Here is a 27,464-nt window from a genome sequence, read left to right on the forward strand (position 1 = left end):
CAATTAGCCTTCAATCACTCGTATGGGCAGACTCGGTGACTGGGTAACGTCATGGGTCAGCACTGGGGTCATATCTCTCCAATCACTTGCACACATGTCTGTTTGAAAGTCTTTTGAAGCTGCACACGTGAGATCTGGCATAACTATGACTCGAATCCTTGTACTGAAATATGCGTGCATGGTAATAACCAACATGTGTCAACCCACTTCAGTGTTACGTTACCTTTGCAGTAACCTAAAGATGATACTACAACTCTGCATGCAGATAACATCAGAAAAATGGAGGGTTCATTTTCTTTAATCTTTAGGTTTTCAGTCAACTGACTCTTAATACTTAGCCTAATGCAGGCGTACATCTTCTTAATTCAGTTCTTCTTAACTGAATTAAGACTTGTCTTGTAACTTGTCTTCTAACTAGAGTTAGAAGACAAGTTGTGTCTTTGTGTGGTTTTGTTCTCATTAAAACTCAACACCAGGAGGATGTTTATGATTTCTCATGAAATCATAAACAAATACAGGGTCAGCTTTTGATTTAAAAACAATCAACCTTTAATTGTTTTAAACAGTATACAAGTTTGTAGCATGCATGGTAGAAACAGACTTAAATAAAACATAAATACATATTTAATTTTCCTTTTCCACCCGTTGACCAGCTTACAAAGTTGTTCACAAAGTTCATTTTAAGACGAGTTTTTCTTTTCTTTATTAAAACTCTGCATTCAGTTTTAAATACAGACTTTCTATGAACTTCTAACTCTGGAAAAGAACACAAGCTTAAAAGTAAAACATCAAAAATAAAACTGCTTATTGAACTGTAAAAAAAATCACTGTTAAATAAAGACAACTAGATTTGTTCATGTCAACGACTGCATGACTTGACTATCAGAGCTAAGTGTTGATTTAGTCAAGTTCTGTTTTAAAATAGATAATTCAGTTTAAACATGTTCAGACATTATTTTAATGGTTACAAATTGAGCAGGTATTAGGTTATTAGATGGCAATAAATCTCGGCTAAAAGAAACAAAAAATCCAACAAATACATAAACTAAACTTATTCAATATTTAATTTAAATTTTTCTTTTTTCTTTGTAGTTTAGGAACACACTGATCGATATTTAGAACAAGCCTAAAGGTATTTTATGTGCTTTGTTGTGCTCTACATATCAGAATACAAAGTGTCAATACAAAGGAATAATTTGTAGGTAATTCAGAATATAAAAATGTACGAATTTTAGAAGTTTCAAAAAGAGTTGCATTAGATGCTTTCAGTACCTTTTTAAAGAAACCATTTTAACACTTTCCTCTGTTACCTAGCATTTTTTTCTGTTTCACCTTGAAAAACCATTCACTCAGTGAAGCCACAAAGCTAATCAGTATTACCTTTTTTTCTAATAATAAAAGTAACACAATTAGTACAGCATCTTCTTTATATTTACAGTAATGTGATGTTTGTTATCTTCATGCCATGGAGTTCTCCAGGGTTTTGCACTCGAGTCAAACAGTTTTCTGAATCATGGTTTTAATATGAAACATACATACTTGTAATTAATGTTATTCATGTATTAATGTATAATAAAGTGTTGTTTTTAAAAACATCATATCTAAGTAATTTTAAAGGATTGAGCATTTTTATTCTTTAATGCATTTTTAAGTCATAATCTCCTTTTCATGTATGTATTTTTATCATATCAAAGATATTTTTTTATTTTCATTTTCCATCCCTGCTACTCCACTTTTAACATATGCTTACTTTATAGTGGTGGATCCGAGCTAATTCCAGTCAAAAATCATATTTAAAAAAAAAAATTACACAACAGTAAATACATAAAGAATTGTTCTAAAAGTAACATTTTAAAATAGTATTTACAAAATAAAAAGCACAAAAACCTTGAGAGTTATGGTTTCTTGTCACGTCTCTGAGGACCTCAACAGAAAGGTGGAAAACAAATGACCTGACCTAAGAAACCATCGTTCTAAGGAAAAAGTCCCTTAAAATATTACCTCATGATGGACAAGATTAAACTATCACTGCATAAAATGGCAAAAAAAGCAAAAATTGTGAAAACAGATTTTTCAAAAATGCAATTAGAGAAAAAAAACCCCAAACAATTTCATTGTGATGAAAAGGGGTTCCTATGCATGCGAAATGATCTTATGATCTTATGCCAAAACCCTTAGTGATTTATAAATAACACTGCCCCATGTGTAATGCAATAAAGCAGCAAAACACAATGTAACGTCCATCTAAACACTGGAGCCGACTGGCAACAACTGTGTTCCAAGAGCTCCATGCAACTGGACAATGAGCTGGTCACGAAGTCATTTAAAAACCAAAAGAACGACTTGGGCTTCAACCCCCTTCTATCTGCCCCAAACTGGATCCATATCACTGTAGGCCAGCAAAGCCAGGTCCAAAGCTGACGATCGCTTCCAAAGGAACCAAAAGATATGCAGAACATCTCCATGCCGGATGCCACGGTTTGCTCGGTGGGATCCGTTTTTGGCCGCACATCCACAACGTTCACACACTTTTTGGTCTTCCTGTGTCTCCTACAGTCTGTAACCAAACAGTTGCCACAGAGAAGTTTCCATCTCTGTGTCGGCAAGTTGGGTTTTTTGATCTTTATCTTGTGTTTAAAGAAAAGTTCAGCCCACGGCAGTAAGAATGAAAGCATGCGTCTTTGATCCGTTGAACCATCAACAGTCGTCTCAGAAAATGTCATCTTTAGATACTTGAAGTTATGCATTCAGTGTTGTAGCTGAGTGAAATTTCAGATAATCTGAGTTTGTGAAGAGTATAGAATATCAAGCATTACATATATAACAGAACAAAATTCACTCAAGGATTAAACGTTTAGAGGAGATATGCTAATGTAAGAGTGTGTGCAGGAGAATTTCAGATGTTCTTCCAAATTACAACGAAAAGCTTGATATCAGCAAAACAATAAGTCATAAGAGTCACTAAGGATAAATACCAAACATGAAACAAGGTCCACGCTAAGCAAAATCACACCGACATGCACATATCTTAGAAATCTCAAGTTTGCAGTTTTCTTGGCGTAGAGGGTTGTGACAAAATTTGTCACTGTAACATAAAAACAGAATGATGCGAGTGAAGAAATTCTTGACGACTCTCACTTGAAAAAACATTCTAGGAATATACTGTAATATATAGTTCAGTATAAAGGTCTCTTGTTACCGTGTGCTTCACTGTCAAACACTCGAATGAATGAATTCATCTTTTTTCTTTGTTTTAAAATGAAAACATTCCATTTATTTTATGGCAAAAACAGACTAATCCACCAGATTCTCATACGCCGGTTGATTAGGTCAGGCTTTTAATTGGCTCCCAAAACCATCCTGACCCGAACCAAAAAGATCTTTTTTTTTCTCTTTGATTTCAAATTGTTCATTCTCTCCGGTGTTACTCTGGCCGTCCTCTGAGATCTCGTGGCGTCCGGTTGCGTTCTCCGGAGCCTTTACTGCGCGCCTTCCTGGCACTCTCCTGAGCTTGGCGGTATTTCTCCAACATGCTCTTGTGCTTCCTCCGGAGCTTGTCGTTGCACCACATCCTCTCGCAGTACTCCTCAACGTGAGGCAGGTTAGACGGCCCGATGAGCTGCATGATGTCCTTGAACCACGTGCGCGACTGGCCGATTTGACCCCTGCTGTAAGGCCCCGTGCTGCAAGGCATCCAGGGCCTGTGGTTCCCTGGAGACCGATCTTTGAACCCGTCAGAGATGCCCGCAATGTCACGGGCAATGAGCTCATCCACCGTGTCCGCCTGGAGGACCTGGAGGGAGATGCGGGCCAGGGTTTGGCTGAAGCTGTGCTCTCGGGAGCGGCAGATGTACACACCTTCGTCCTGACGGAAGAGATGACGAAACAGCAAACCCTGATCTGTTGACATCACACGATCATCCAGCTTCACCTAAATGGGACAGAGAGAAAATAATTGTTTGTGCATGTTAATCATCATATGAACAATATATTCTGCCTAATGTATGTTAAATTTGAATTTGAACCTTGATTTAATTTTAACAAAGAGCCAAAACACATGTTTGCTCTGCCTCCTGTCTGGCCTATACAATTCTTTGAAAAGTGTTGGTTTAAAGTAAAACATTGAAGATTGCAGGCAAAGCCCAACACTTCCTATTAATGCAAGCTGAGAAAATGTTTCATCTTACATTGAATGAGAACAAAAACAAGAACGTCGGCTGCTTCTCTTTCCGCAGAACAACTTGTAACAACAAGATCTCCAGAGATTTTTTTTCCATGTTTGTTTTCTCCTATTGTCCCTTTTATGTTTTTCAGATAACAAGTGAAACACTCCCTGCTGCCCCTATATAATTCACGCTTCCCGTCTCCCACATCTTCTCATTCTACCCTTCTGTTTCTCTAGCAGTAACCTGTTGCCAACTAAAACATGCAGTCTTGTCAGCTAGTGGCAGCTAAATGTTTATTTGCAGGGAACTGGAGAGGGGTAGTAATGCCTTAATACTTGAATGGCTGTGCGAGACATTCACTTGAGCTCAGAGGAGCAGAACCTCAAACGAACGAAAGGTTTCTGTGGGTGTGCTTCCACCCAGCAACATCATTTTCTAAATACAGCTTTGGAGGACTTTACAGTTTTGTGTTTAAGTCACAGTGGCCAGTAAAGACATTTAAGTGACACTTGATCCGTCGGCAGCATGTGGCTGTGGAGGGCAGAGGAGAATTCACTGTTTATCCAAGCGACGAGGCAATTGAGCATTTCTCTTTGAAATATAACTGCTTAATTTGAACCACATGTCAAATGGCTGTCAAATGTGCCAGCCACATTACTAATCTCACTTTTACAGGCAGTTGTTCAAACCACACAAAGGTTTCACCACGCTCTAACACTTTTTCTCTTCACCACCATCGCACGTGCATTTCATTTTGACACCTCTAACGTGTGATTTTGACCGGCTTGTTTATGCAAAGCGTCGCACCTCTTCCTTGCGGTCATCACGTTGGACAAGCCAGGTGACGGAAGCTTGCGGCGAGCGAGGGACACACTCTAGGAAGGTGCTGTTTTTCTCCGTCCCATACACAACTTTGTCCTCAGTCACGTCCAAGTCTTCTCAAAAAAGAAAAAAAATATAGAGTTAGAGAAAACTTAGACTGTCAGAAGAAGCATGACAATAAAATCACTTATGATTGAGAACTAAATTTCAATGAAAAAACATATTATTCTTGAAATTGGTTAGGCTTATGTCATGCAAATATGCTGGTGTTTCAGAAAAAAAGCCCATTATTTGGACTATAAACATAAAGAAATATGGGAAAATATTCAATATTTAAAAATGTTGAAGTATAAAAATGAAATCGGGGGCTATACAAAAAATTTTAAGCATTTAATCTCTGACTAAATTAAATTATTTTGTGACCAATTTTTAAAAATACTTACCTGAAAGAATTATACTGTGATTTAAGTACATGTATATGAAGTGATTTTATTTTGTAAGCATCAAATTTAAGTCAACAAAGGGACAAAATGGTAATGAAGCGGCTGCAGGAATTTGGAAAGGGATGAATTCACACAAAGCCTCTATAAAATCTCTCCTTTCACACTTTAACAAAAGTCTTCAGCAAGACAACTTGTCCACTAAGGTTCACTGAAAGGCTTAGAAAGAGGCGTCTTTCATCGCTCCACCACCAGACACTCAGGTGTGTGAACAAATACAGACATGTCTCTTTCTGCTAATTCTTAAATCACCATCATGTCTTTCCATCTGTTTTGAACCCTCTTATTAAAATTATAAACATTTCACTTGAATCCATTTTTATTGTTTTTTGGCTGTGGAAGGATTTAACAAGTGGAATCAGTGCTTCTGCCTCTTTTATCCTGTCAACTTTCAATAATCGTCAGTTGTTACATGAAGTAACATGTTTGACTTGGTTCAATCTCTAACTGTAAGTTGTTTCTCTCCACCTTTTCAGCTACAAATCTTTGCTGAAATACTTACACCTTGATTTTTTTTAAACAAAGAAGCAGGGAACACCAGCAGTTTGATGCACCAAAATACATTCAAGATCTGTAGTTGTGGTATCAGGTCTTCTTGTGTCTGATTTGCACCACAAAACCAGAACAACCAGCTTCTATGCAGTTTGTTTCGAATCTGCAACAAACTGCTGAAACACTGAGTTTCTTTAAATCCATCCATTTTCTGTTCACCCTTGTCCCTAATGGGGTCGGGAGGGATGCTGGTGTCTATCTCCAGCTACGTTCCGGGCGAGAGGCGGGGTACACCCTGGACAGGTCGCCAGTCTGTCGCAGGGCAACACAGAGACATACAGGACAAACAACCATGCACACACACACTCACACCTAGGGAGAATTTAGAGAAACCAATTGACCTGACAGTCATGTTTTTGGACTGTGGGAGGAAGCCGGAGTACCCGGAGAGAACCCACGCATGCACAGGGAGAACATGCAAACTCCATGCAGAAAGACCCCGGCCGGGAATCGAACCCAGGACCTTCTTGCTGCAAGGCAACAGTGCTACCAACTGTGCCACTGTGCAGCTGGTATGCTTTATTGTGTGCTTTATTTCTTTAAATAAAGGCAAAAACACCACATCTTTAAAGATGCCTTTAATTAGTAGTTGTCTGATTTAACACTGTCTGATTTATCATGAAAACGTGCCAATAAACATGACATGACTGAATGCTGTCAGCAATACTCTAAATGTCACTCAATTTTGAGGGTGTAATCTAGTGTGTTTTCAGGTGTAGAGGGGTGCAGTGAAAGATATGGGTGGATGCAGACATTACAGTCACACAGGAGTCTAACATTTACGTATATGGATAGAAATTCCTTTTGAAGTTTAATTTGCTTTCCAGAGGACAGGAAGATTGATGCAGCATCTTCTCTGCAACCTTTCATATCAGTACTACATTAATCGGAGCGCGGTCATGGAATGAGGTCAAAGGTTGGAATACTCCACTTAAGTACGAGTGGTTTTCCCTCAAATTTCTGTTTACACAAGTTAAATAACACATTCTCAAAGGCTTCCAAGTTTATCCTGAGAAATGTGGACTACATAAAACAGTCTGTGGTCTTCTTTTTATGAGCAAGTAAACAGTTTAGACTTGTGGCAAAGGAACACCGAAGAGATACGAGTCTGTTTAGAACTACCTAAGCAACACGTGGATTCTCGCTATGAGCAGAAGTCCAGACTGGTTTTTCTCTCTTTCGCCTGCCGTTCTGGAGCTTAGCTTAACTTTCCATAGATACGAGTGCGAACCCGATCGACCGGGGTTATGAGAGAGAACTATCTTTGTATAAACAAGTGTTTAAATACCCACATTACAATTAGCATAAAACTACCTACCATTTTCAATTTAGCTTGTTTCATTTTAAAAACAATTACTAAGATGAGACACATTTTGACTATTTCATCCAAAACTATTCCTAACCTGAGGAGATTTTAAATTATATTATTAAAACAGGAATTTTGTTTCTGGTACTTATCTAGTATTCAAGAAAAAAAATACAAACATTTAAAGCCGTCTCAATAATCATAAGAAATATATTTAATGGCTTTACAGCTGTCAAACTCTTCTTACATTTGTTAGCCAGCTTTGTAAATGTTTCCACTGATATTGTACGAGTGCCTGCAGTCATGCAATTCTGTATCTCTCTCCATAGATTCTCTGACAGATTCAATTTGGGAGTGTCGTTGGGCTATTTTACAATTTTTGCTTTGATTAAAACCAGGAGAAACACAATGGGCTTTTAAAAGATTACTTATAATCAATCAATCAATCACATTTTATTTGTATAGCACATTTCAGCAGCAAGGCATTTCAAAGTGCTTTACATCATTACAAACACAGAAACACAATGCAACATAGAATCAATCATTAAGTCAAGTTCCATCAATAAATTTGTAATTGATTACATTTCAAATACAATTCTAAACAGGTGGGTTTTTAGTCGAGATTTAAAAGAAGTCAGTGTTTCAGCTGTTTTACAGTTTTCTGGAAGTTTGTTCCAAATTTGTGGTGCATAGATGCTGAAAGCTGCTTCTCCTCGTTTGGTTCTGGTTCTGGGGATACAGAGCAGACCAGAACCAGAAGACCTGAGAGGTCTGGAAGGTTGATACAACAACAGCAGATCTTTAATGTATTGTGGTGCTAAGCCGTTCAGTGATTTATAAACTAACAACAGTATTTTAAAGTCTATTCTTTGAGCTACAGGGAGCCAGTGTAGGGACTTTAAAACTGGTGTTATGTGCTCTATCTTCCTGGTTTTAGTGAGAACTCGAGCAGCAGCATTCTGGATCAGCTGCAGCTGTTTGATTGATTTGTTGGACAGACCTGTGAAGACGCTGTTGCAATAATCAATGCAACTGGAGATGAACGCATGGATGAGTTTCTCTAGATTTGATGATTTCTCATAAATAAATAATTTTTGGTTTGAACTGTATCCAGGTCCAATAACAAAACCATTTTCATTAAAATCCACAAAGAGGAGGAATGCACACTTACCGCTAACGTTCTGATCCACACACTGCAGCACCGCGTTTCCATGTTTGACGTCTTGCCTGCGGAAGCGACGTTTGCTGTTTGGAACGAATCGTGCACAGGAGGATCCATCCCATGCACAGTAAGGATCTCTGGCAAGGCAGCACTCAGCACAGGCTTTCCCATACGTCTCACAGCGATGCAGCTTCACCTGCGCCACGCCTGCTGCAGAGCCCACATACAAGGCTTGCTGTGTGGAGGCGAGAGAAAAAGAATGAGGGGAAACACAATATGAGAACAGTTTCTGGAAGGTGACAGAGGTAAGAGATTAGTGTATCAACGCACCCTTTTCACAGATATATCCAGTGAAGTGATTGGGATTGGTATCTGAAAAAAATATATTGATTTGCAATTAAATTTGGTGGAAACAAAAAAACTATGTTGTAAGCTTTTGAAACATTTCATGAACGGCTGGTTCCATCCCCTATTTGTGCTCACATTTCCTACAGCATACATGACATTATAACTTAACATTAACCTTTGGAAATCTGGATATTTTTTTAATACAAAGCAAAGTAAGGTGCATACTATCTAAACGTAGAATCATTTGTATAGTTGTAGAAGTAAAACTTACTTTAAAGACCTGTAGCTCCTCCAGTGTGACCTCCTCTGCCTCCAGACTGTTTCCACCATGTAGGGAAATTACCTTCAAAACCGTTCCAACATCTTCAATAAAAACAGAAATATATTAATGTTCATACTGCAGGCGACAGAGCAGTTTTTCCCCATATATGGCCAATATCAGATTTTTTCAAAGCAGATTAGGTTCACTTTCATATCTGACACATATCGAACATGGAAACAGTTTTGCCCATTAAGTTACACTTGTTGAGCTAGTAATAATTTCACTTAGAAACTTTTGAATTGATTTGCACATGTTGACAGTGTAACATCAGTAGTTACTTCCATAAACGCAGCACATTGCATCTCTTTCTTCGTAACTTTCGTTCTTTAGTTTATTCAGGCCAGTTGACTGTTCACACTGAAGTCTGAGATCACCACACTTAAATTCTAATGCTAAAAATCATGCCAATACATCAGATCTTAGAAAAAAAAAATCCAAATGTATCTTAAGAATCTGTAGTGCGATGATAATGATGTCTGATCCTGTGTGCTACTTGTACAAGTAAGTATTTTAAAATTAAACAGATTCACAGCATAACTCAACTAAACAAGTAAAATCTGATGTCTGAAAACCAAACGTGCAATAAATAACCATATGCAAGTCTGCATTTTGAAAAAGCAGAAATTGCTTTTTAAAAATGCAGAACCTACATTCTGCATTTTGAGCCTACCTGTACCAATAAACATGACATCATACTGCCCATCCTCTGCCTCCACTCTGTCAACCACAATTTGTTTCAGCTTGTAAGGAATGTTGGCCTTCACCAGCACAGGCTGGCGAAGTGCCGGGAGCACCGGGCGCCACATCAGAGGGTGGCTGCGGGCGAACTGCAGAACAGAGTCAGGGAAGTCCTTTGTGCTGCCAAACTCTTTGCCGGGCTGGTTGGTGATTTTACTTGGGCACTGGACAGACGGGAAGAAGGGTGAGAAACAGACGATGAGCAAGAAGAGGGTAAAAGTGTTTATGTTGTTCAGGTTTTACTGGCTAACCTAAAGCATGCTGCAAGTGAGAAAGAAATGGACATGTCAAAGAAAAACCAACAGATGGAAGAGATTACCATGTTCTACTCCAATTACAAATTCCCACCATTTTACACCACACTGTAAGTGTTTTCCAAACAAACTGTAGCCTAATTATGGTCTTAAATTCAACTCAAAGAACCCTCATTACGAGTTTTATTTCATTGCAAAACTGGATAAAAGTTCATGACCACTATTATGGCTTTGTAGAAGCTCCAGCTTATGCCACTGTAGGGATAGGAAATCTAATGAACAAAGAATTTGGCAAAGATACTGTATCACTAAAATAATCAGGAAGGCTGAAAATGGTCCAAAAGTGAACATTTACGCAAGCTATTGGAGTTCTAGGTTTGCTCATATTGCAGATCTGGATTTCTGATGGGAGCGGCCAAAGCCTTTGTCATGCACTGCTACATTTTCATTAATCTTCCAGACAACTGGCTTGCATTATGCTTAGAGTAAAGGGTAATAATACTGGAATCATGGCAGACAGCTGGATATATTTATTCTGCAGGTGGCAAAAGCCATCAAAAGTGATGCCTCATTTGTCTTTTCTAAAGTTTCCATAATTTCACTCATTCAAGGAGCGCTATCTTTCCAAAAGCATTATGCTTTCCCACATTATTTTGTATTTCAGTCAAGTTTTACCATCATTTCAATGACTTGGTTTATTGTCAGAATCGTTTGTCAATTTCACATTAGAATGTTCTGGATGTAAAGGACATCAGGAATGCTGCGACCTGCCTCTCTAAGACGAGTTGTGCACCTTAAAATGCATCATGTCAACATGCAACAAAAAAAGACCAATTACTGCCGCCTGGCCTTGTAAACACATCTGACAAGAAGAGGCTTGAAAAAGGATTTCTATATGCTGCTTGGAGTTCAGGCCACTAAGCAGGCTTAACGCTTTTGGGTTGCATCACCAAAAATAATAGGTGCGGTTATTTTTTGGTACACATTTGACCCAAAAAGAAAAACTAGGATAAGAAAATTGCACTCATTACTTTTAAATCTGCGATTCCCAGCTTAAAATTTACTCCAGCACAAGTCTACTTTACAGTGAGACAATATTTTGTCTTGTGGGTGACATCTGGACATATGAGAGTGAGACTGGTGTTTTGGAAATTTGGTTTATATGTCAGAAATAGCACTTTCCAAATTCAAATCCCTAAAAGTGACAGCCTGGGGGTATAGTTGATTTTAAATAAATCCTTAAATGTGATTTTTATGTCAGAAATTGATTTCCAGGCTAAGTGAATCACCCATCAAACCTAACGGCTCTACATAGATTCAGGTCACTACAATGAAGGACTTTGGGGGAAGCAGAGGACAGTTTGTGGTTAAGAAGTTTCTACATCTAAAGCTCTAGCAGGTGTGCAGTAAAATCTATCCCAGCATATTGTCAACTAAAGGATGAGCTCTGACACATATTTAAACAATGTGCTATAAGCCAAAAAGCAGATGCAAATATCTCAGGAGGAAAAAAGACCTTAACTGCACTGGAATTTAAATTTTTAGGAGGGGCATAAAATGTATCTTTTACTTTTCATAAGCCTCAGAGATAAGAGCTACACATTTTTTAAAGTTTTAGTAAGATAAAATACTAACTTAGGCATACGTAATAGTTCTCTAGGATTAGATTTTTAAGATTGATTTAAAATGTTAGATACATATTTGAAAGCCAGGTTTCAAAGATGTCAAACCTTGGATACAAAACAATAAATCTCTTTTCTACCTCCTGCACCTCCTCACTATTTTACTCTGATTTACAGTTTTTTTTTCTTTCAATGTCTTCCTTCAAGTTTTTCCTCTTCATTTGAAGCCAAGACATTCCTGTTAATCAGGGAGTCGGTGGAGGAAAACCACAGAGGTGTCCACTCCGTTCTCACATTATTCATCTTCTTCCTCCATGCTCTTTCATTCACTCAGGTAATGAAGCAGAATAGCTCATGCGACATCGTTCTACGCATGCATGCCCGACGTACATGCGTGTGTGTCTGTGTGTGCAACAAGGCTGAGTTACAGCGATGTGGTTGAGAGCTCCACTCAGAGTCAGGATGTAATCCAGGACAGGGGGTCTGTGCCGTGTACAGTCACAACAGCTGCACTTCCACTTACAGTAGTTTACTTTACCGATATGGAAACTTTCCACACCTCATATATAATGTTTTTTATACCCCTTTCCATCACATAATATTTTTCTTCCTTAGTTTTTGTACATACTGTGAACCTAATAAACTATTCCTAGAGTTTTAGGCTACTTACTCAGAACTGGAAAAACAGCTTTGTGTAACTTGCACACGACTGTAGATTCATCAAAATCTGTCAGCATTTAGTTGCACCAGTGGTGGTGAAGCTTAAAGTGGATGTTTGAATAGGCGGGCTACCTGAACCGACTTGGATTTGTTTAACATTCCAAGAGGAAAAACTGGAGTAGGTTATTTAACTATTTATGACTGTCAATGCTTTGTTGTTATCCAGTTTAAGATACAAAGATTGTATTCAAAACCCCAATCTCAGAGTTTCGAAGCCAAATGAAGTGAAATTGTCATTTTTAGAAAATTTGAGCATGTGCGTATTTATCTGTGAACTTACTGTCAGTAGTTAAGAAAAAAAAGTCGATGATTGACTAAAGTGTATGTTGTGATGTAGCAGATGAAAGATATAAATAATTGAATTTTAATAATGTCTTAATTTCAAAAATTCTGATTTTTAACCTGAGTGTAAAAAAAAAAAAAAAAAAAAACAGTCGAAACACTAAGTATCTTTAAATCTAGACTGAAACCTAAAGACTAAGAGTTGCTTTTGAATGGTAAATAATGAAACATTAATCAACAATATCTGATGCGTAACAGCAAAATGTTTTGTTTCAATTGTTGACTGTATGTTCTATGACTTAGTATTTTTGTGATATGAAGCACTTTGAAAGGCCTTGTCGCTGAAATGCGCCAAACAAATAAAATTTGATTTTAATGTTTGTTTAATGAAGCAAACATACAAATTTAGTATAGAAAAATATTTCTATACTCAATCTTCCTTTTTCCATAATTAGTGACACAAACATCAAACCCCAGACTCTCCAACATTAGACAATAACCCTGTTCATCTCTCATAGTTTTGCATCTACAAAAGGCTTAAAGCTGACTCTGTCTTGCATTGGAAACTAATAAGGCCGCCACAATAATGCAGTAAACATGTTTAATAAATTAGAAAACTACAGGTCAATCTCTGCTGTATAAAACTTAATGCATTCATATGCACACATGCTTTTCCAACACAATCAATGCTCCATGCATAAACAATCTTTAAACCTGAAACTTGGAATGGCTTTTACAAGCTTTTAACTGAGATTTATGGGCATTGAGGTGCTTTCAGTTTATTGGATCACTGCTTTGCTTTAAAATGAGTTCCAACTTTACTCTTGATTATCAAACAAAACATCACAGTGTTTATAGTGATTGAACTGAGCAGTTTCTCACCAATTTAAATCCCCACCTTTCTACATACAGTTTACAAACATAAATCTTTAAACATTTAGATTACTGAAATTATCAAAGTAAATATAAAGGCATGTCACCCTAATGGTGCAAAACCCTTTACACTTTAAACACGTCAACTGTTGTGTATATATGTTTTAGTTAGGACTATAAATACTTGAAAAAGCAAGGTTTACTAAATATGAGCAAATCTTTACTTTCAAGTAATATGACTGTTGATCTATCACTTACAACTCCTGGTCTTGGATAAGGCATCCTGCCTTCATAGGGGCCCCACTGATAGTTAGGGCCCTCTTTGTGAGCAAAGGGCCCATTGAAAGCTTCTCTGATGTCAGCCATACGGTAAACACATACAGCAAAACCCTGGAAAACATTACTGTAGACAAAAGAAAATAAATACGTAGATTATTTGTATCATGTGTGGTTACAATCTAATATCAAATCTACACCAGTTTATAATGGTTAGATGATAAACCAACAGATACATGGGAAAAAATAAAGTCTGACATAATGGAAGGAGAAATCAAACCTATAAACAGCTGAACTCAAGTCATGGTGCAGTCATACTTATTTAAGATGTTCAAAATAATCTACAACTTAGTCTGGGCAGAGTTATTGACTCTTACAATAAATCACTCAGAGCAGTTTTGTCCAGCTGCAGTTCTCAAAGGGAGATATCCTGCAGAGGTCAGGTGTGTTTCTGCTCCAACTCAGCTGATTCAAATGGCTGAACTGCTTCCCCAGCATGTCCTGGCGCTGTAGAGGCTTGTTAATGACCCATTTATTTAACTCAGCTGTGCTGAATCAGGGCAACATCAAAGACATGCAGGGCAGCACAAAATGAAGACTGACTTTGGTCACCACTGAGTTAAGAGTCACAATCAGGATAAAACATTGTTTAGTTTTCAACCAAACTACCTAAGTGATCTAATGTCATTCAGTGGATGATAAAAACACATTTTGCTGCAGATGTGTTTACCTGATAGTGCTGAAAATTGCATAGATGTCCGGGTTTCTCTCATCCTTGGTCCGCAGCAGGAAAACATCCTCTGGTTCAAATTAGAAAGGAAAATGAGTGCGATGTGAGTTTGATAAGGCATCACCACTAAATATTTAGCTTGTTAAAAAAGTGGTGGGGCTAATGAAGGTACCAATCAAAGTTTCCAAATGTGTCAATGGAACTTTTGGTGCCTCTTATTTGTCTGTGCTTTTTTTCTCACCGAGCTGGTTGAAGTGTGTGTCGATGCCATGAGGTCCAGGAACAGAACAGACCAGCCTGGCTTTTATGAACGTGCTCCACTTATTGACAAGAACTCGTTGTCCTCCAACATCGTTCTGGTGAAAAATGCAGACAAACAACCAAATAAACACAGCTGGGCATTTATTTCCAAACAGACATTATTCGTCCTTTTGGTTTTAATTAAAGACCAACATGTTAGATTAAAGAATGACACATGTGGACTCAGTCTATAATTTCAGGGTTCCTCATAGAGGAATGCAAGGTAGGGATTTATCGGCATAAGAGACCCAATTTTAAAGCTGGAGATCCTGGTCAATCTCATGCACATGGTTTGATTAATGAGATTTTATAAAAAGTCAAACAAATTATGTGTCCTCAAACCAACTAAACAACATTTTCACAGATAAGTGCTGGAATGGAGAGAAAAGTCCAGAAATGAACAATTTCCAGATTACAAGCCGCTACTTTTTTCACATACTTTGAACACTGACAATGACAATGATCCGGCCAATAAAAGAATTTTCACCCACGGATTTCTAAAAGCTGGAGTGCGTGATGAAGAGGACAGCTCAAGCTCAAGTGCAGGATTGTCTCGAGACAAAAGAGACATCGACACCAACAACGAAAGACGGACTGATGAACAGTGTGACGAAGTAATTCTGAGGCTCTTCAATTCAGACTCAGAAAATGACTAAATTAGAGGTTGTATGACCTGATCTTCAAAAGGTTTGCATATATAAAAACAGATTATACTTCATATGCATCACACACTTTGAAAAACAACATGCAAACAGGATTGCGACAGCAAAATGACGAGATTAGCAGGCACAACGAATGCCTTCATGACTATGTGAAACACTTGCTGGTCATCACAAAACAGAAAATAATGGGAGAAGGGCAGGCAAATGACTCAACACCCACAATGCAATTTAAACCTGAACCAGACTGTTAATTGCTGTTTTTGCATCTAAATGCACCAAGCTTTATTCACAATAGAAGCACTGATGTATGCAGAGTTGTAAAATTTCCCTAGAAAGGTGTAAAACTTGAACTTCTATCTGTGATAAACAAAAAATAGCCCACAGTATTAGTGTGTTCAGTTTTATTTCCCTGACACACATGCAATTCAGATCATTTTGTCACAATCAGAATAACAGAAGATGTTCATGTTTACATTCACGGCATTTGCATTATTGATCTGCTTCCACCACCCGTCTCATTCGGATTACAAATTCATTCCTATCAAACTGAAACTGATCAGAATATTCTGATTGGAATATTATATGATGCATTTTTATTCCGATTGGTCATTTTTTTCTGATTACTGTACCTATGTCCATGTAAACGTACCTACTGCATAGTAGCTCTATAATAATTTGAATGCTCTTCAATTTAAAGCTTAAATGAATTTACTGTGTTGTAGTTCCAAAAACAGAAAATTACAAGAGGAAAGGAAAGAGAGGAAGATACAGAGATAAAAGTTTTCAAAGGAAGTTAAAAGTAGGATTTTATGAATATATTTTTCTTCTGACACAATATACCACTCTTCAGCCCTGCAGCTGTGTGCATAAGTGAATAAAAAAATATGGCTTTATGTATACTTTTTATGCTGACTTCTCAAGGCACATATGGTTTTGTAAGACAAATCAATGCGTGAAAGAATGTTGCAGGACTTGGAATGCGTTTCGAGTCTCTGGTTGGGAAATTTGACAGCTGCATGTAGTTTGGGAGAAGAAAACATTTATCTTAGTCTGAATATAATGACACTTTCACACTCCTGTAGGGAAATGTAAATATTTTGGGATAAATTTGTCCTTTCAACACAAAAGTTTTCAAGTATCATAATAAAAAGACTTAAGCATTAAGCACATTATCCCCTGTCCTGTAACATTATTTGTGAAGTAAATGCCGTTGTCGGGTTTTTAGATCTAATCACTGGCTCTTCAGCTCTGCTGAGGTATTCATTGGTAAATCCCAGAAGGACTTAACTGCTGGAAGAGAAAGCAAACTCACAGCAAAGCTCCTCTAAAGCTCAGAGCTGGAAACATAATCATTGACTGTCTCAAAAATAAGAAGCGATTATGATATCTCACCACACACACTCGTCCAACTCGTGTATGGATGGCCTCCTCCTTGTCCCCTCCCTCTGAGGCCTTCTCAGTGAAAAAAAAATACACTTTATCATCGTCCCTGTCATCGTTATCCGGGATGATGTGGGCAGCGATGAACCGAGGGTCTGAAAGGTGTAAACAGGAGGTTGAAAAAAGTCACAACCTAAAAGGAGAATCCTAATTTTAAATAGACTTTTTGACTTTCTATTGACATCTGCCACTACTTTATAGGGGGGAAAACCCCCTCAAAGTTAGCTGTTTTCAGTATCAGAGATACATTTCCATTGTCTTACTCCTAGATCACACCATTTGTGCAAGTTTTCAAAATAGATAAGTGACATTTTTACCATGAAGAAGCTTCTGGTCAGTCTCAGTTCTCATGGTGGTGCGACCTCCCATGCTCCTGAAGATCACAGAGTCTCTTCCAAGAAAATCTGCAGTCAGTCCTGTGTATAACTCACCACCTGTAGGCAGGCAGAGTCAGAGGTGGAGAGAGAAAGAAAAAAACATTTAAACAGCCAGTTTAATTTCTTTGTGTCTGAAAACCAAAACAATAATAGTTTGATATGAATCAAATCATGGATGACAGGAAGATTGTGCCCGGTGCAGTTAACCAGGACATGTGGACTGCACAGACCGTCACAACACCTCCAGAGAGTTTTGAGCCCTGACAAATAAACATGTCTGATACAGGATATAAAACAACATATTTCCTTCAAGTGAAAACCCAAACATCAAGTAAACATGGGTGAGGGGCTTGGAAGTAAACTACAGAGGCAAGGAGATGGATAAAATGGAAAAACTTAGACATGCAATTTTGAATGCATTCCTGGCCAATATAAAGTAGGCTATTGAGGTTACAGTCATTTAAAGAAACATGCAGTTGCAGACCTTTGCACATCAGAGTGACAATGCAGGTCAGAGTAGAAGCAGAAATTACAAGGTGAACATCACCAAATTTTTGCATTTTCCGATTACATATCTTAGTCATAAGCCCTCATCTTCTACTGCGGTGAAATTAAGGCACACTGTATTCACAACAGAGGAACTTCAGAGGACTGTTGTAGACATTGTTTTATGAATTAATGTTGTAGTTTGGCTTACTCGGTACCATCATCACTCTTCAGCAGCTTTATACTGTAATCAGTGGCCTTGTTCTCACCTTTTTTTCCCCTGTCACAGCTGTTCTCATGTTCCTCGATTTCTGATACTGAGATTAATATAAGAATGTTTAGCCACAAGCCTGAACACAATTGACTGAAAATATGAGAGCAATTATTTGAGCAAGTCTGTGTACAACTCTGTCTCTGACCTGTGAACATAAACATATTAAATAATTATGTCATTAGCAAATCTTCTGCCTAAACTGTTAAAATCACTTTTTAGATAATAAATTGTCATCACAGAGTTTTTCTCAAGAACTTCCAGCTGAAATCTCAGCTGTTCTTAATTTTTTATTTTTTTTCCCCCCCGGATAATGTTGAAACTGAATCTGGCCCACAGATTGCTTTTGTACAACATGGTGAAGAAAAAAAAACAAACATTTATTTTCTTTGGCAGTACTAATGCTATCAGAAACACACCCATTCTTCTTAAAATCGCAGAGACAAATACAATGTCTCCGTATAGCTTTGTTCTGTGATGTTATCTTATGAGCAAATATAGAAAGATAGACAAACTGATTAGTGCTGACCATACCACATTGTTGTTTTTTTTTAGAAAGGATCAAGAAATGTATCAGCTGAGAACTGATACAAATGAGTTTAACAGTTTAAAAAAAGATCAGAAAAAGATAAATAGTTGAAAGTATTGCACTTTGAAGCAATGCAAGCAATTTTAGTTATTAGTGGCACTGATTGCAATTGTTGAAAATCTTAAAGAAATCAATTTTCCGAGATAAAAAAATGGAACAAGAAATTAATTTTATTGAACACAACTTTGCTAGGAGGGCAAAAAAATAAATAAAATTCACTGCATCAGTTTTTTAGTCTTTCAATGAGTAATCTGAACACATCACCGTCTTCACCCTGCATTTATAGTTCGCATTATCAAACGACTCTGGATATATATGGACCGCTCTAAATCTCTCACTATTTCTGCAGTGAGCTTGAACATTTGTGTGCCCATGTGGCCACTGTATATGATAGCTGGGGTCCACACTACCAAATATTTGGCTCGGGTTTTAACATTTTCCTGCCAAAGACAAAGCATTGCTGGATGATTTCTGATGCTGGAATCACCCAGCTGTGCAGATGTATGCACACCCCGTACACACGCACACACACTATGCAAGCCTCCACCCTAAAAAGATCCCAGGATCATCTGTCACTGGCATAAATCAGTGTTCCTTCACAAGGTGCAATAAATACTTAATGACGTTTCAAGAGAAACACCCAGAATTGTTTATTCTAGTGGGGACAGTTTCAAAATGTGTGCGTTTCACCACATGTTAAAGCCAAGAAAGGTTTGCTTTTAATAAGGTTTGGTCTCATTGATATGACAAAGCACCTACATACAACATACGTAGGTTTATTGTAGGTGTACAATATGGTCATAAGTACAAATCTTTTACCTGTAAGTTCTGTCCTTAAATGGAACAAATCTTAAAGGTTTAAAGATATGACAAATGCAGGATATAAAGGTGCAAATGACTTGTATTTGGAAGTTGCATTTTCTGGTTTCAAACACAGGAAAATCTAATATGATGCCTACCAAAGTCAAAAAGATGGCACTCCACAGTCATCCCGAGTTCAGTATGCAGTTCAGTGCAGCACATACAAAACCTAGTGGTGTTGCAAGATGGTAGAAATCAACTATTTGCCTGGCCACTCAGATTAAGCTTACCTATAACACCATCCACTTTCCTTTAAATGTGAAACTATATAAATAGAGGTTTTAAGTCTAAATGATTTAATCTGCAATAGTTTCTCCAAACAGATGTCACCTGACACACTACCTAAATATTATTCAAGCAGTGTGTTCTGCTGTTTGAATGCCATTCAAGTAGCATATTTAATTTCCCTTTGGGATCAATAAAGTATTTTTAGTTGAATTTGACTTTAGTGGTTGCTGCAATGGAAAACATATCAATGTCACATGTCTAAATCCTGAAACCCTTTTTGCTTTCCAACAGCTACATCATGAACATTAAGTGAATGAGAACAGATCCAAACTAAAGTACAGTTAACTTTAAAGTAAAGCGAACAGGTGCAGATCATCAAGTCAGGCCCAGATTGCAAAAGTTACGTCAAGTCAATATGCTGACCAATTATATCATCATGTGTCTGTTATTAAAGGCTGCCTTTTAGAATACTTTAAACTTAGTTCAGACTGTTTATGTGCTGAAATATGAACAAGAGTTATTTATTTATAACGGGGTGGACTGGACTCACAGTTATAGTTGCATTAGTTTGCATCTCAATAAACCAGAGTCAGATATCACACCCCATATGGTCTACAGACACAGTTAACATTCCGCTATTGGTTCCATAAACAAAATAATAAGGTGATAAACACATATGGAAAATGAACTGTGACTTACCGCTAAAGGTGCTTGTAAACGGAAAGCTGGGGTCATGTGGAACCTTTCCTCGCCCACTCTCCACATTCAGTGGGTTCATGGTGAACACGTGCTGGGGAAGAAAAGGCACAGTTACAAGTGTGTAAATTAAGTCCAGCAGGTGGGCCCTGAGGAGAACTCTATCAAGCTGATATTTATCACAGCTCCAGCAACGCATGAGAAATACAGATTTACTTCATATGATTCAGATTACAGAGTTGAAATATTAACTGAGTCGTATATTCCTCACCAGCTCTTCCAAATGGAAAATCTTTTTATTGACCATCTACAAACAAGGTCAGCCCGTTGCACCACCTGAAACTGATTATCTTGTTAAGTAAAAGTTCAGCAGGTACAGCCGCAAAGCAGACAAAACGTATTCTTTTAAGACGGTACTGTAATTTTATTGTGGGGGAGGAGAGATTCTTCATCTTTGTCTCAACGTTCAGATTAGTCCAAATGGGACGTTTTGCAGTTTCACACAGTTTTTCACGTTTACTCGTCCTTTCATCGAACCCTCGCCTGTCTGAGAACGAAGGAGTCGTCTGAGATAAGAGGAAATTTAGGATTAGCGGAGCTGCCAGAGTCCAGACAAATTTCCCACTCAGTTCCCAGTGCAGTTCAGTCCTGGGAGACCTGACTGCAGAAGAGCCAGCTGGGTAATAAAATAAAATACTGCTATCAAATGAAATCTGCTGTTAAATTTTGAACTTTATCAACAGTAAAACATTTGTTGACAGTTGCAGATTTCATTGTTACACTTGAAAGGCTGCAATGGTGGTAAAATGTATTCTTGTAAACCCCCGAAAAACCAACAATAAGGCAAAATCATCTATTTCTGCTATGCTATGCTAGCAAGGTAGCTAATTCTTTTCTGTTTACAACAGAAAATTTTCCATTGGAAATATTCTCTTGTCGATCATGTAGAGTAGTTTTCAACAAATATAGAATTTACATTTTGAAATAAAATATCTAAAGATACATTTTAAATCTGGCCTTTCAAAATGCGCAGAAGGAAAATTAACCGGTAAGAGTAGATGAACTTCTGTAGGCGAGATCCTAAAATTGAGCAGATCAACAAAAACATTTACTACTTTTTACTACTTTTAAAAAGGCCAACATTAAGGAATAGCATAGATATAAACCCTGTTGAACATTTATACACTTTTGTTAAAAGTAAATAGATAAATAAATACAAAATACAATGGTATTTTACCATAGAGATTTCTTTTACAGTGTGGGCCAAGAAGTTAAATAATTTTTAAGAGCTCTACCATTTCTACCAAGAAAAGTGGTGAAGTAACCAGTGGTACTAATACCAGAAGCTTCTTATTCACTGATTTGCATTGTCCAGGTTATGGACATTGATCCATATAAGAAAGAGGTATCTATACTTGAGACTTTATGTATCATTTTGAAACTGAACGGATGGAAAGCCTGTGTTGAATTCAAACTTCTCTATTCAGCTCTTGGTTTCCACTGAAGTAGTATGTTGTGTGATTTTTCAATCCTGGAGAATAAAGATTGAAGTGCATCATTAACATAATATTCATGTTAATATTAGATCTAAACAGATTTGTATTTAAACATAAACGATCCATCAGTGCCTCCTTACGCAATGCTTGGAAAATTTAGGCAGATGCTAGCAACAAAAGCTTAAGTTTATTAATAAAAACAGAACCAAACACAAAGACCTGGGGAGTACTGGTTCTATTTTTTATTATTAATTTATCATTCTAGTTTTTCTGGTTATATATCTACATGTTTAAAACATTTTATTCTATTCCAAAAAAAATACAGATGCAACATTTTGCAAAAATACTCCTCCTTCTTCCTGATTGGTCCCTCCTCACCGCAGCTAACAGATGCAAAACCTCGACAGGGTTTTTAATTTCAAAGCCGTAACTCATGCTGCCCACTGCAGTAAATTATGTGGCACAAAGCTCAGCAAATCAGCGCACGATGAAAGGGGCAGAAAGGGAAACCTCAATGAATACATCCACAACAGGGCCAGGTGCAAAATCCAATGTGTTCGTGTCTGTCGACGTCACCCTCCCATTACACCTCATTAGGACCAACACTTACTCTTTATCCTGAACAGGATCTGTACTAGTCTCCTAGTGAAAATAAATCTGCCCACATCTTTTGTTCTGACTGCGGAAATGAAACAAACTTAATAAAATACTGAAGTGGTGGTGGGGGGAGGGGGGTAGACAGGGTCTTTTTGACTTAACTCACTGGTTGGTCAAACTGACTTAATGAACTCAGTCCACATCCTCAGACTGTGTGACTTTTTAGGTCAAGAAAGGGTCACTTTGAATAAAAGCCCTTTTGTTTCCAGTCTTTCTTCCTCCACTTCAATGCCACCAGAGTACCAGGCTGTCTGTACCAGAAACGTCTCGGTGCGATCAAACGCGGTCTACTTCCAGGAGAAAAGTAGGAATGGAAGGTGACAGGAGCAACTATAAAACTCTGACTTTGATTCAAACCCATGTGACAAATTAAAGTGCCCTGGCCGTGAACTCTGTTTCTCAGTCCATGTTCCTCTCATAAACAATAGAGCATTGTTACACGGTGGGCGAGTCCTTCACTGAGCAGAGATCACAGGGGAGATGATGACATTGAAGTCAGCTGCTTAAAAAAAGGTCTGTCAGAATCGGCGAACAATACGCGCAAAACCTATTTAGTTTTAGATGTGCAGCAACACACACACACACACTCGTGCACCCCAGCAGTACGTGTTGAGGAACATGAATGAGTCAAAGCGATCCGGCGCAGGAAAATTCCCTGGCAGTCTCAGGATGTTTAACTTTTTTTATTTGAGACATGTATAGCTTTTTAAGTGCTCGTCAAGAGGTTTGAACGACTTTTACAGGTAGTGAAGTGAATATGCAGAGCCCACCAGCACGCACAACGCTGAAACACAAGCTCGCACTGATTAATCTCTGAACTTGCGGTGCCTTGCAAAAGCGTCTAGGTCCAGACCTAAATAAACATACGAATCTGAACTCCAAAACAAGCCTCAAAATTGCTGCTCACAGACACACACCAGTAAAACAAAATGATTTGAAGTCATTTTGCAACATAAGCAGGTTCTGAAAAAATATTAGCTCAAGAAGACTGAATACAAATTTTCACCACACATTTTAGATTTTATTGGAAGAACATTTAAAAACAATTAAATGTTTACTTTTCATTTCACAATTATGTATTACTCTTTTGGTCTTTCACATAAAAACCACATAACATGCATTATTAGTGAAAAACAATCAAGAAAAACTTTGTATTTTGTCATCATAATCTTATTAGTCATTCTGATTCTTTTTTGTGTATTCAAAGATTTTATTATTATTATTATGGAAAAATATCTTGTCTTCCCATATGTATTTCTCCTTTTAAGCGTGTAGGGGTGCACGTGTGTGTGTGTGTGTTGGCTGTGTTTTGCTCTTTCGTATGTTTTTACACTGCTTATTTGCTCATCCCAGATGAGCAAGAGTCAAGTTTTCTAAGCATTGCTGCGTGTGAATGTCTGTGTCTGAATGTGTTTTCTCACGATGTTCCACGGGAATCGAGCAGCTCATTAGTGTGTCAGAGTCACTCGGGCCACACTCTGTCAAAACAAATACACACAAGTTCTGTGATACGTAGAAGGAAACATTCAGAGCTCGTTGTATTCAGTTCTGCCAAGCATAATACAACACAATACTGTTGAACCCCAACAGCAAAACTATTGAGAAAGGTCACAATAGACACAAACAGATGGTAAAAGGTAAGTGGAATGAACTTGTATAGTGGCTTTTCCACTCATTAATCCTGTTATTGCTAATTCCCTAATCTCTGCCTTACAAAACATCCTCTAGCTATACAAATTTAACACTTTTTAGTTATGTTAACTCTCTGTTAAAGTCAAATTCAGACGCCGCTCTCCACTCTGCTGACCCGTCGATTCATTAAGGTTCACTAGGACTCTATTCAGACGTGCATGCAGCCCAGATGTTTGAGTGCTAAAAGAGAGAAAACCTCCCAGTAGAAGTTTTACTATCGCAGTCTGCTGGACTTTGAATTCAGCTCAGTGAATCATGTTTTTTTTTTCAGCCATTTATGCTAATTCTGATGCTATGTTCTGCTGATTTTCTCTTTCCAGATTTACCCTGCCCATTCCCTCTCTGCTTTACTTTCTTAGTCCCCCACAGCAGTTTCTCATCTGTTCATTTACTCAACTTTGTGCCACTACAAATACCCCAGGTTTAAGTTACTCCAGAGTCAGATGATCTTTTGTTCTTGCTTCATCGACTGGCCTATGACGATTCAACCGCTATAGAAATGAACCCAATATGGCCAATTTGAACAACTCTCTATGTGCAAAAAAAAAGATGTGGCGTTCCACTTCTGTTCAAAGTGTTTATGGACACCGTGACAAAAAAAGGGCAAAAGGTCGTACAATCTGAGGCAAACAATGAGTTACAGAGAATAAGATACCTTTAAAAATATGAATTTCGAAAAAGCTAATTGTTTCCCTTAGAAAAAGATGCACCTCTTCTGAACTTTGATATTGGTTATCCTCAACAGATCTGATCTCTGAACCTTTTCAAAGCAGGATTTGAACAAACTTGAGATTTTTTTATAAGATGAAGTCTCACTAAAGCACATTTACCAAGCACATCATCCAAGAACAATGGGGGCACCAAGTCCATCAACACAGACCCTAATATATTTGTTTTTTTTTACCATGTCTAAAGAATGAATGTAGACACTCTTGGACTGACTCTTGTGATGATATTCACCTTTAGACATTGAACTCAATCAAACAAAGATCAGCCCCCAAAATACTGAAGACCAAAAACAGCAAAATATTAAAGGGAGGACAACCCGTCCAATTTCCAGTTTAGGATCAGAGAAAAAAAATAAAAGGCTGCTGTGGTGCGTGTCGCAGTAGAGTAGACACTACATGTCAGGATAGTCCTCGATGCAGCCATCAAGGGTTCAATTTACATTAGTCTTTAACCTGCTTTAACAATGTTAGAAATAACTTTTAGAAATATTGTTTGCATTTTTCCCTTCAGAATTTGAGCCGAGAAAAAGTTTTCAACAAGGAAACATTGAGCTTCAACTTCAGGAATTCTGAGTATGCAAACATTTACAGTATATTTCCCAACTCTTGACAGCTATTGTTTGTTGCAAAAATGTAACTCTTCTTTGTTCTTCTTTGTGGGGTTTAACACACAGCTCATTTCTTCTTATTTGTGTTTCAACGTCCATGTCTTTCATCATGTTTGTGTATGTTTCTGTCGGCTTCTCAGCATATTTATGTGCTCAGTTTGGTGCCATTTGTTTTGTTTGACCGGCTGTTTGTGTATGTGCGTGTGGTCTTGTCCTCCTCATGTCGTCACTGTGCGACGGAGGTTTATTTGTACGTCTGTGACTCTCCTCAGGCAGTCGTGTCGCTCACTGTGGGGACTCTAGCCTATGTCCATCTATAAGTGTCAGGTTGTGGTTAAGATCCCCAGAGGAAGGCCCTCACAGACTCACAGATGAATACCATATGATCATAATTAATTAAGACACTAGTTTTACAAAGACCTTTTGTAAATAACGGCATTTTTTTATTAAGATTTTAATTTAGTCTCATAACACAACCGTTACAAAAAAAACAAACTTTCTATGGCTTTGAAATCCCTTTTCTCTGTAGCCAGAAATTACTCTTGTCCATCATGTGGGTGTTTAGTGTTTAATGGACCAGAATGCTGTCAAACACACTCTTTTGTTTTTATCCCATAAAGATTCTGTGGGATTAGATAATACGGAATAACAACAACAAAGTCTCCAATACTAACAGATTTTGACTAAGCCGTGTGAAGAAAGGCCTTGTTCTTCACTTCTCACAGTTTTATAGATTTTTATGTGAAATTTTGTAGCATTAGACAACGTTGCAACAACACTGATTGCACCAGTGGGCTGATGTGAGAGCATTAGAAAGTGAATGGGTACATCTGCCCCTAACAGAGATGAAACGCCTACGAGGTTAAAGGTCATCCCACCCAGTGTCCAGTCGGAGTGCCTTGGAGACTCATTTCCTGGGAGAGGTCACACAAACAGGCAGTTGTGTGTTCGCCAGTAAACGATTGGTTCAATAAATGGACAGGCTACCTTTGGTGCTCTTCTGTCAAACAGCACAGTGCGTTTAACCCCTACCCTTTACTTTGTACACCACTGATTTCAACTACAACTGTAATATCTCATGGAAGAAATTCTCAGACAATACGGCAAGTTAGGGATTGGAGGAGGAGTACAGAAGACTGGTGGAGGGCTTTATGGAGTGGTGCAGGAAGAATAAATGTCAGCTCAAAATCACTAAAACAAAGGAGCTGTTACTTTCAGAGGGTAACGCCCTCATTACTTCTCATTTCCACAGATGGTAAGGATGCAGAAGTGGTCAGCACACACAAGTACCTGTGTGTACATCTGGACAAAAGGTTGAGCTGGTTAGCAAATACAGACAATACTTTTGCATGCGGTGGTATGTTGGAGGGGTGAGGAAAAGGGGACACTCAGAGGCTGGACCGTCTCATCAGGAGAGCTGGCTCTGTGGTTGGTATGAGCCTGGAGTCTTTTGAGAAGGTGGTGGAAAAGAGGAATTGAAGATAGTTCAGGAAATTACCACCCGCCTCTTGAACACTTTTTTTCTCCCAGTAGAGGAGTTCTCTCAGATTCCTGTCAGTGGGCTGTACAACTAAGAGGTTCAGGAATGTATTTATGCCAGTGGCCATTAGACTCCACAATGCTCTCCTGGAGGAATGGTGGGAAATGGGGAAATTCACTTCTTGATTTTTTTTTTGAGGAGATTTTATATGCTTATTGGC

General features: G+C 38.0%; 1 protein-coding gene across 1 annotated transcript in view; it reads right to left on the reverse strand.

Moving 5' to 3' along the window:
* Nucleotides 1-531: 531 nt before the first annotated feature.
* The window catches only part of sema3g (semaphorin 3G), a 64,482-nt gene continuing 37,549 nt past the window's right edge, over nt 532-27,464 (reverse strand). The window contains exons 5-16 of the mRNA XM_014469164.2: nt 20,587-20,677; nt 17,393-17,509; nt 17,028-17,170; nt 14,915-15,029; nt 14,674-14,743; nt 13,926-14,070; nt 9,849-10,080; nt 9,128-9,219; nt 8,839-8,880; nt 8,518-8,743; nt 4,974-5,101; nt 532-3,931 (exon numbers count right to left, since the gene is read on the reverse strand). Of these exons, the coding sequence (XP_014324650.1) occupies nt 3,425-3,931; nt 4,974-5,101; nt 8,518-8,743; nt 8,839-8,880; nt 9,128-9,219; nt 9,849-10,080; nt 13,926-14,070; nt 14,674-14,743; nt 14,915-15,029; nt 17,028-17,170; nt 17,393-17,509; nt 20,587-20,677 (1,908 nt within the window). The 3' untranslated portion in view covers nt 532-3,424. The remainder of the gene's footprint in view (nt 3,932-4,973; nt 5,102-8,517; nt 8,744-8,838; nt 8,881-9,127; nt 9,220-9,848; nt 10,081-13,925; nt 14,071-14,673; nt 14,744-14,914; nt 15,030-17,027; nt 17,171-17,392; nt 17,510-20,586; nt 20,678-27,464) is intronic.

The sequence above is a fragment of the Xiphophorus maculatus genome, chromosome 1, assembly GCF_002775205.1.
Source record: "Xiphophorus maculatus strain JP 163 A chromosome 1, X_maculatus-5.0-male, whole genome shotgun sequence".
Taxonomy (NCBI): domain Eukaryota; kingdom Metazoa; phylum Chordata; class Actinopteri; order Cyprinodontiformes; family Poeciliidae; genus Xiphophorus; species Xiphophorus maculatus.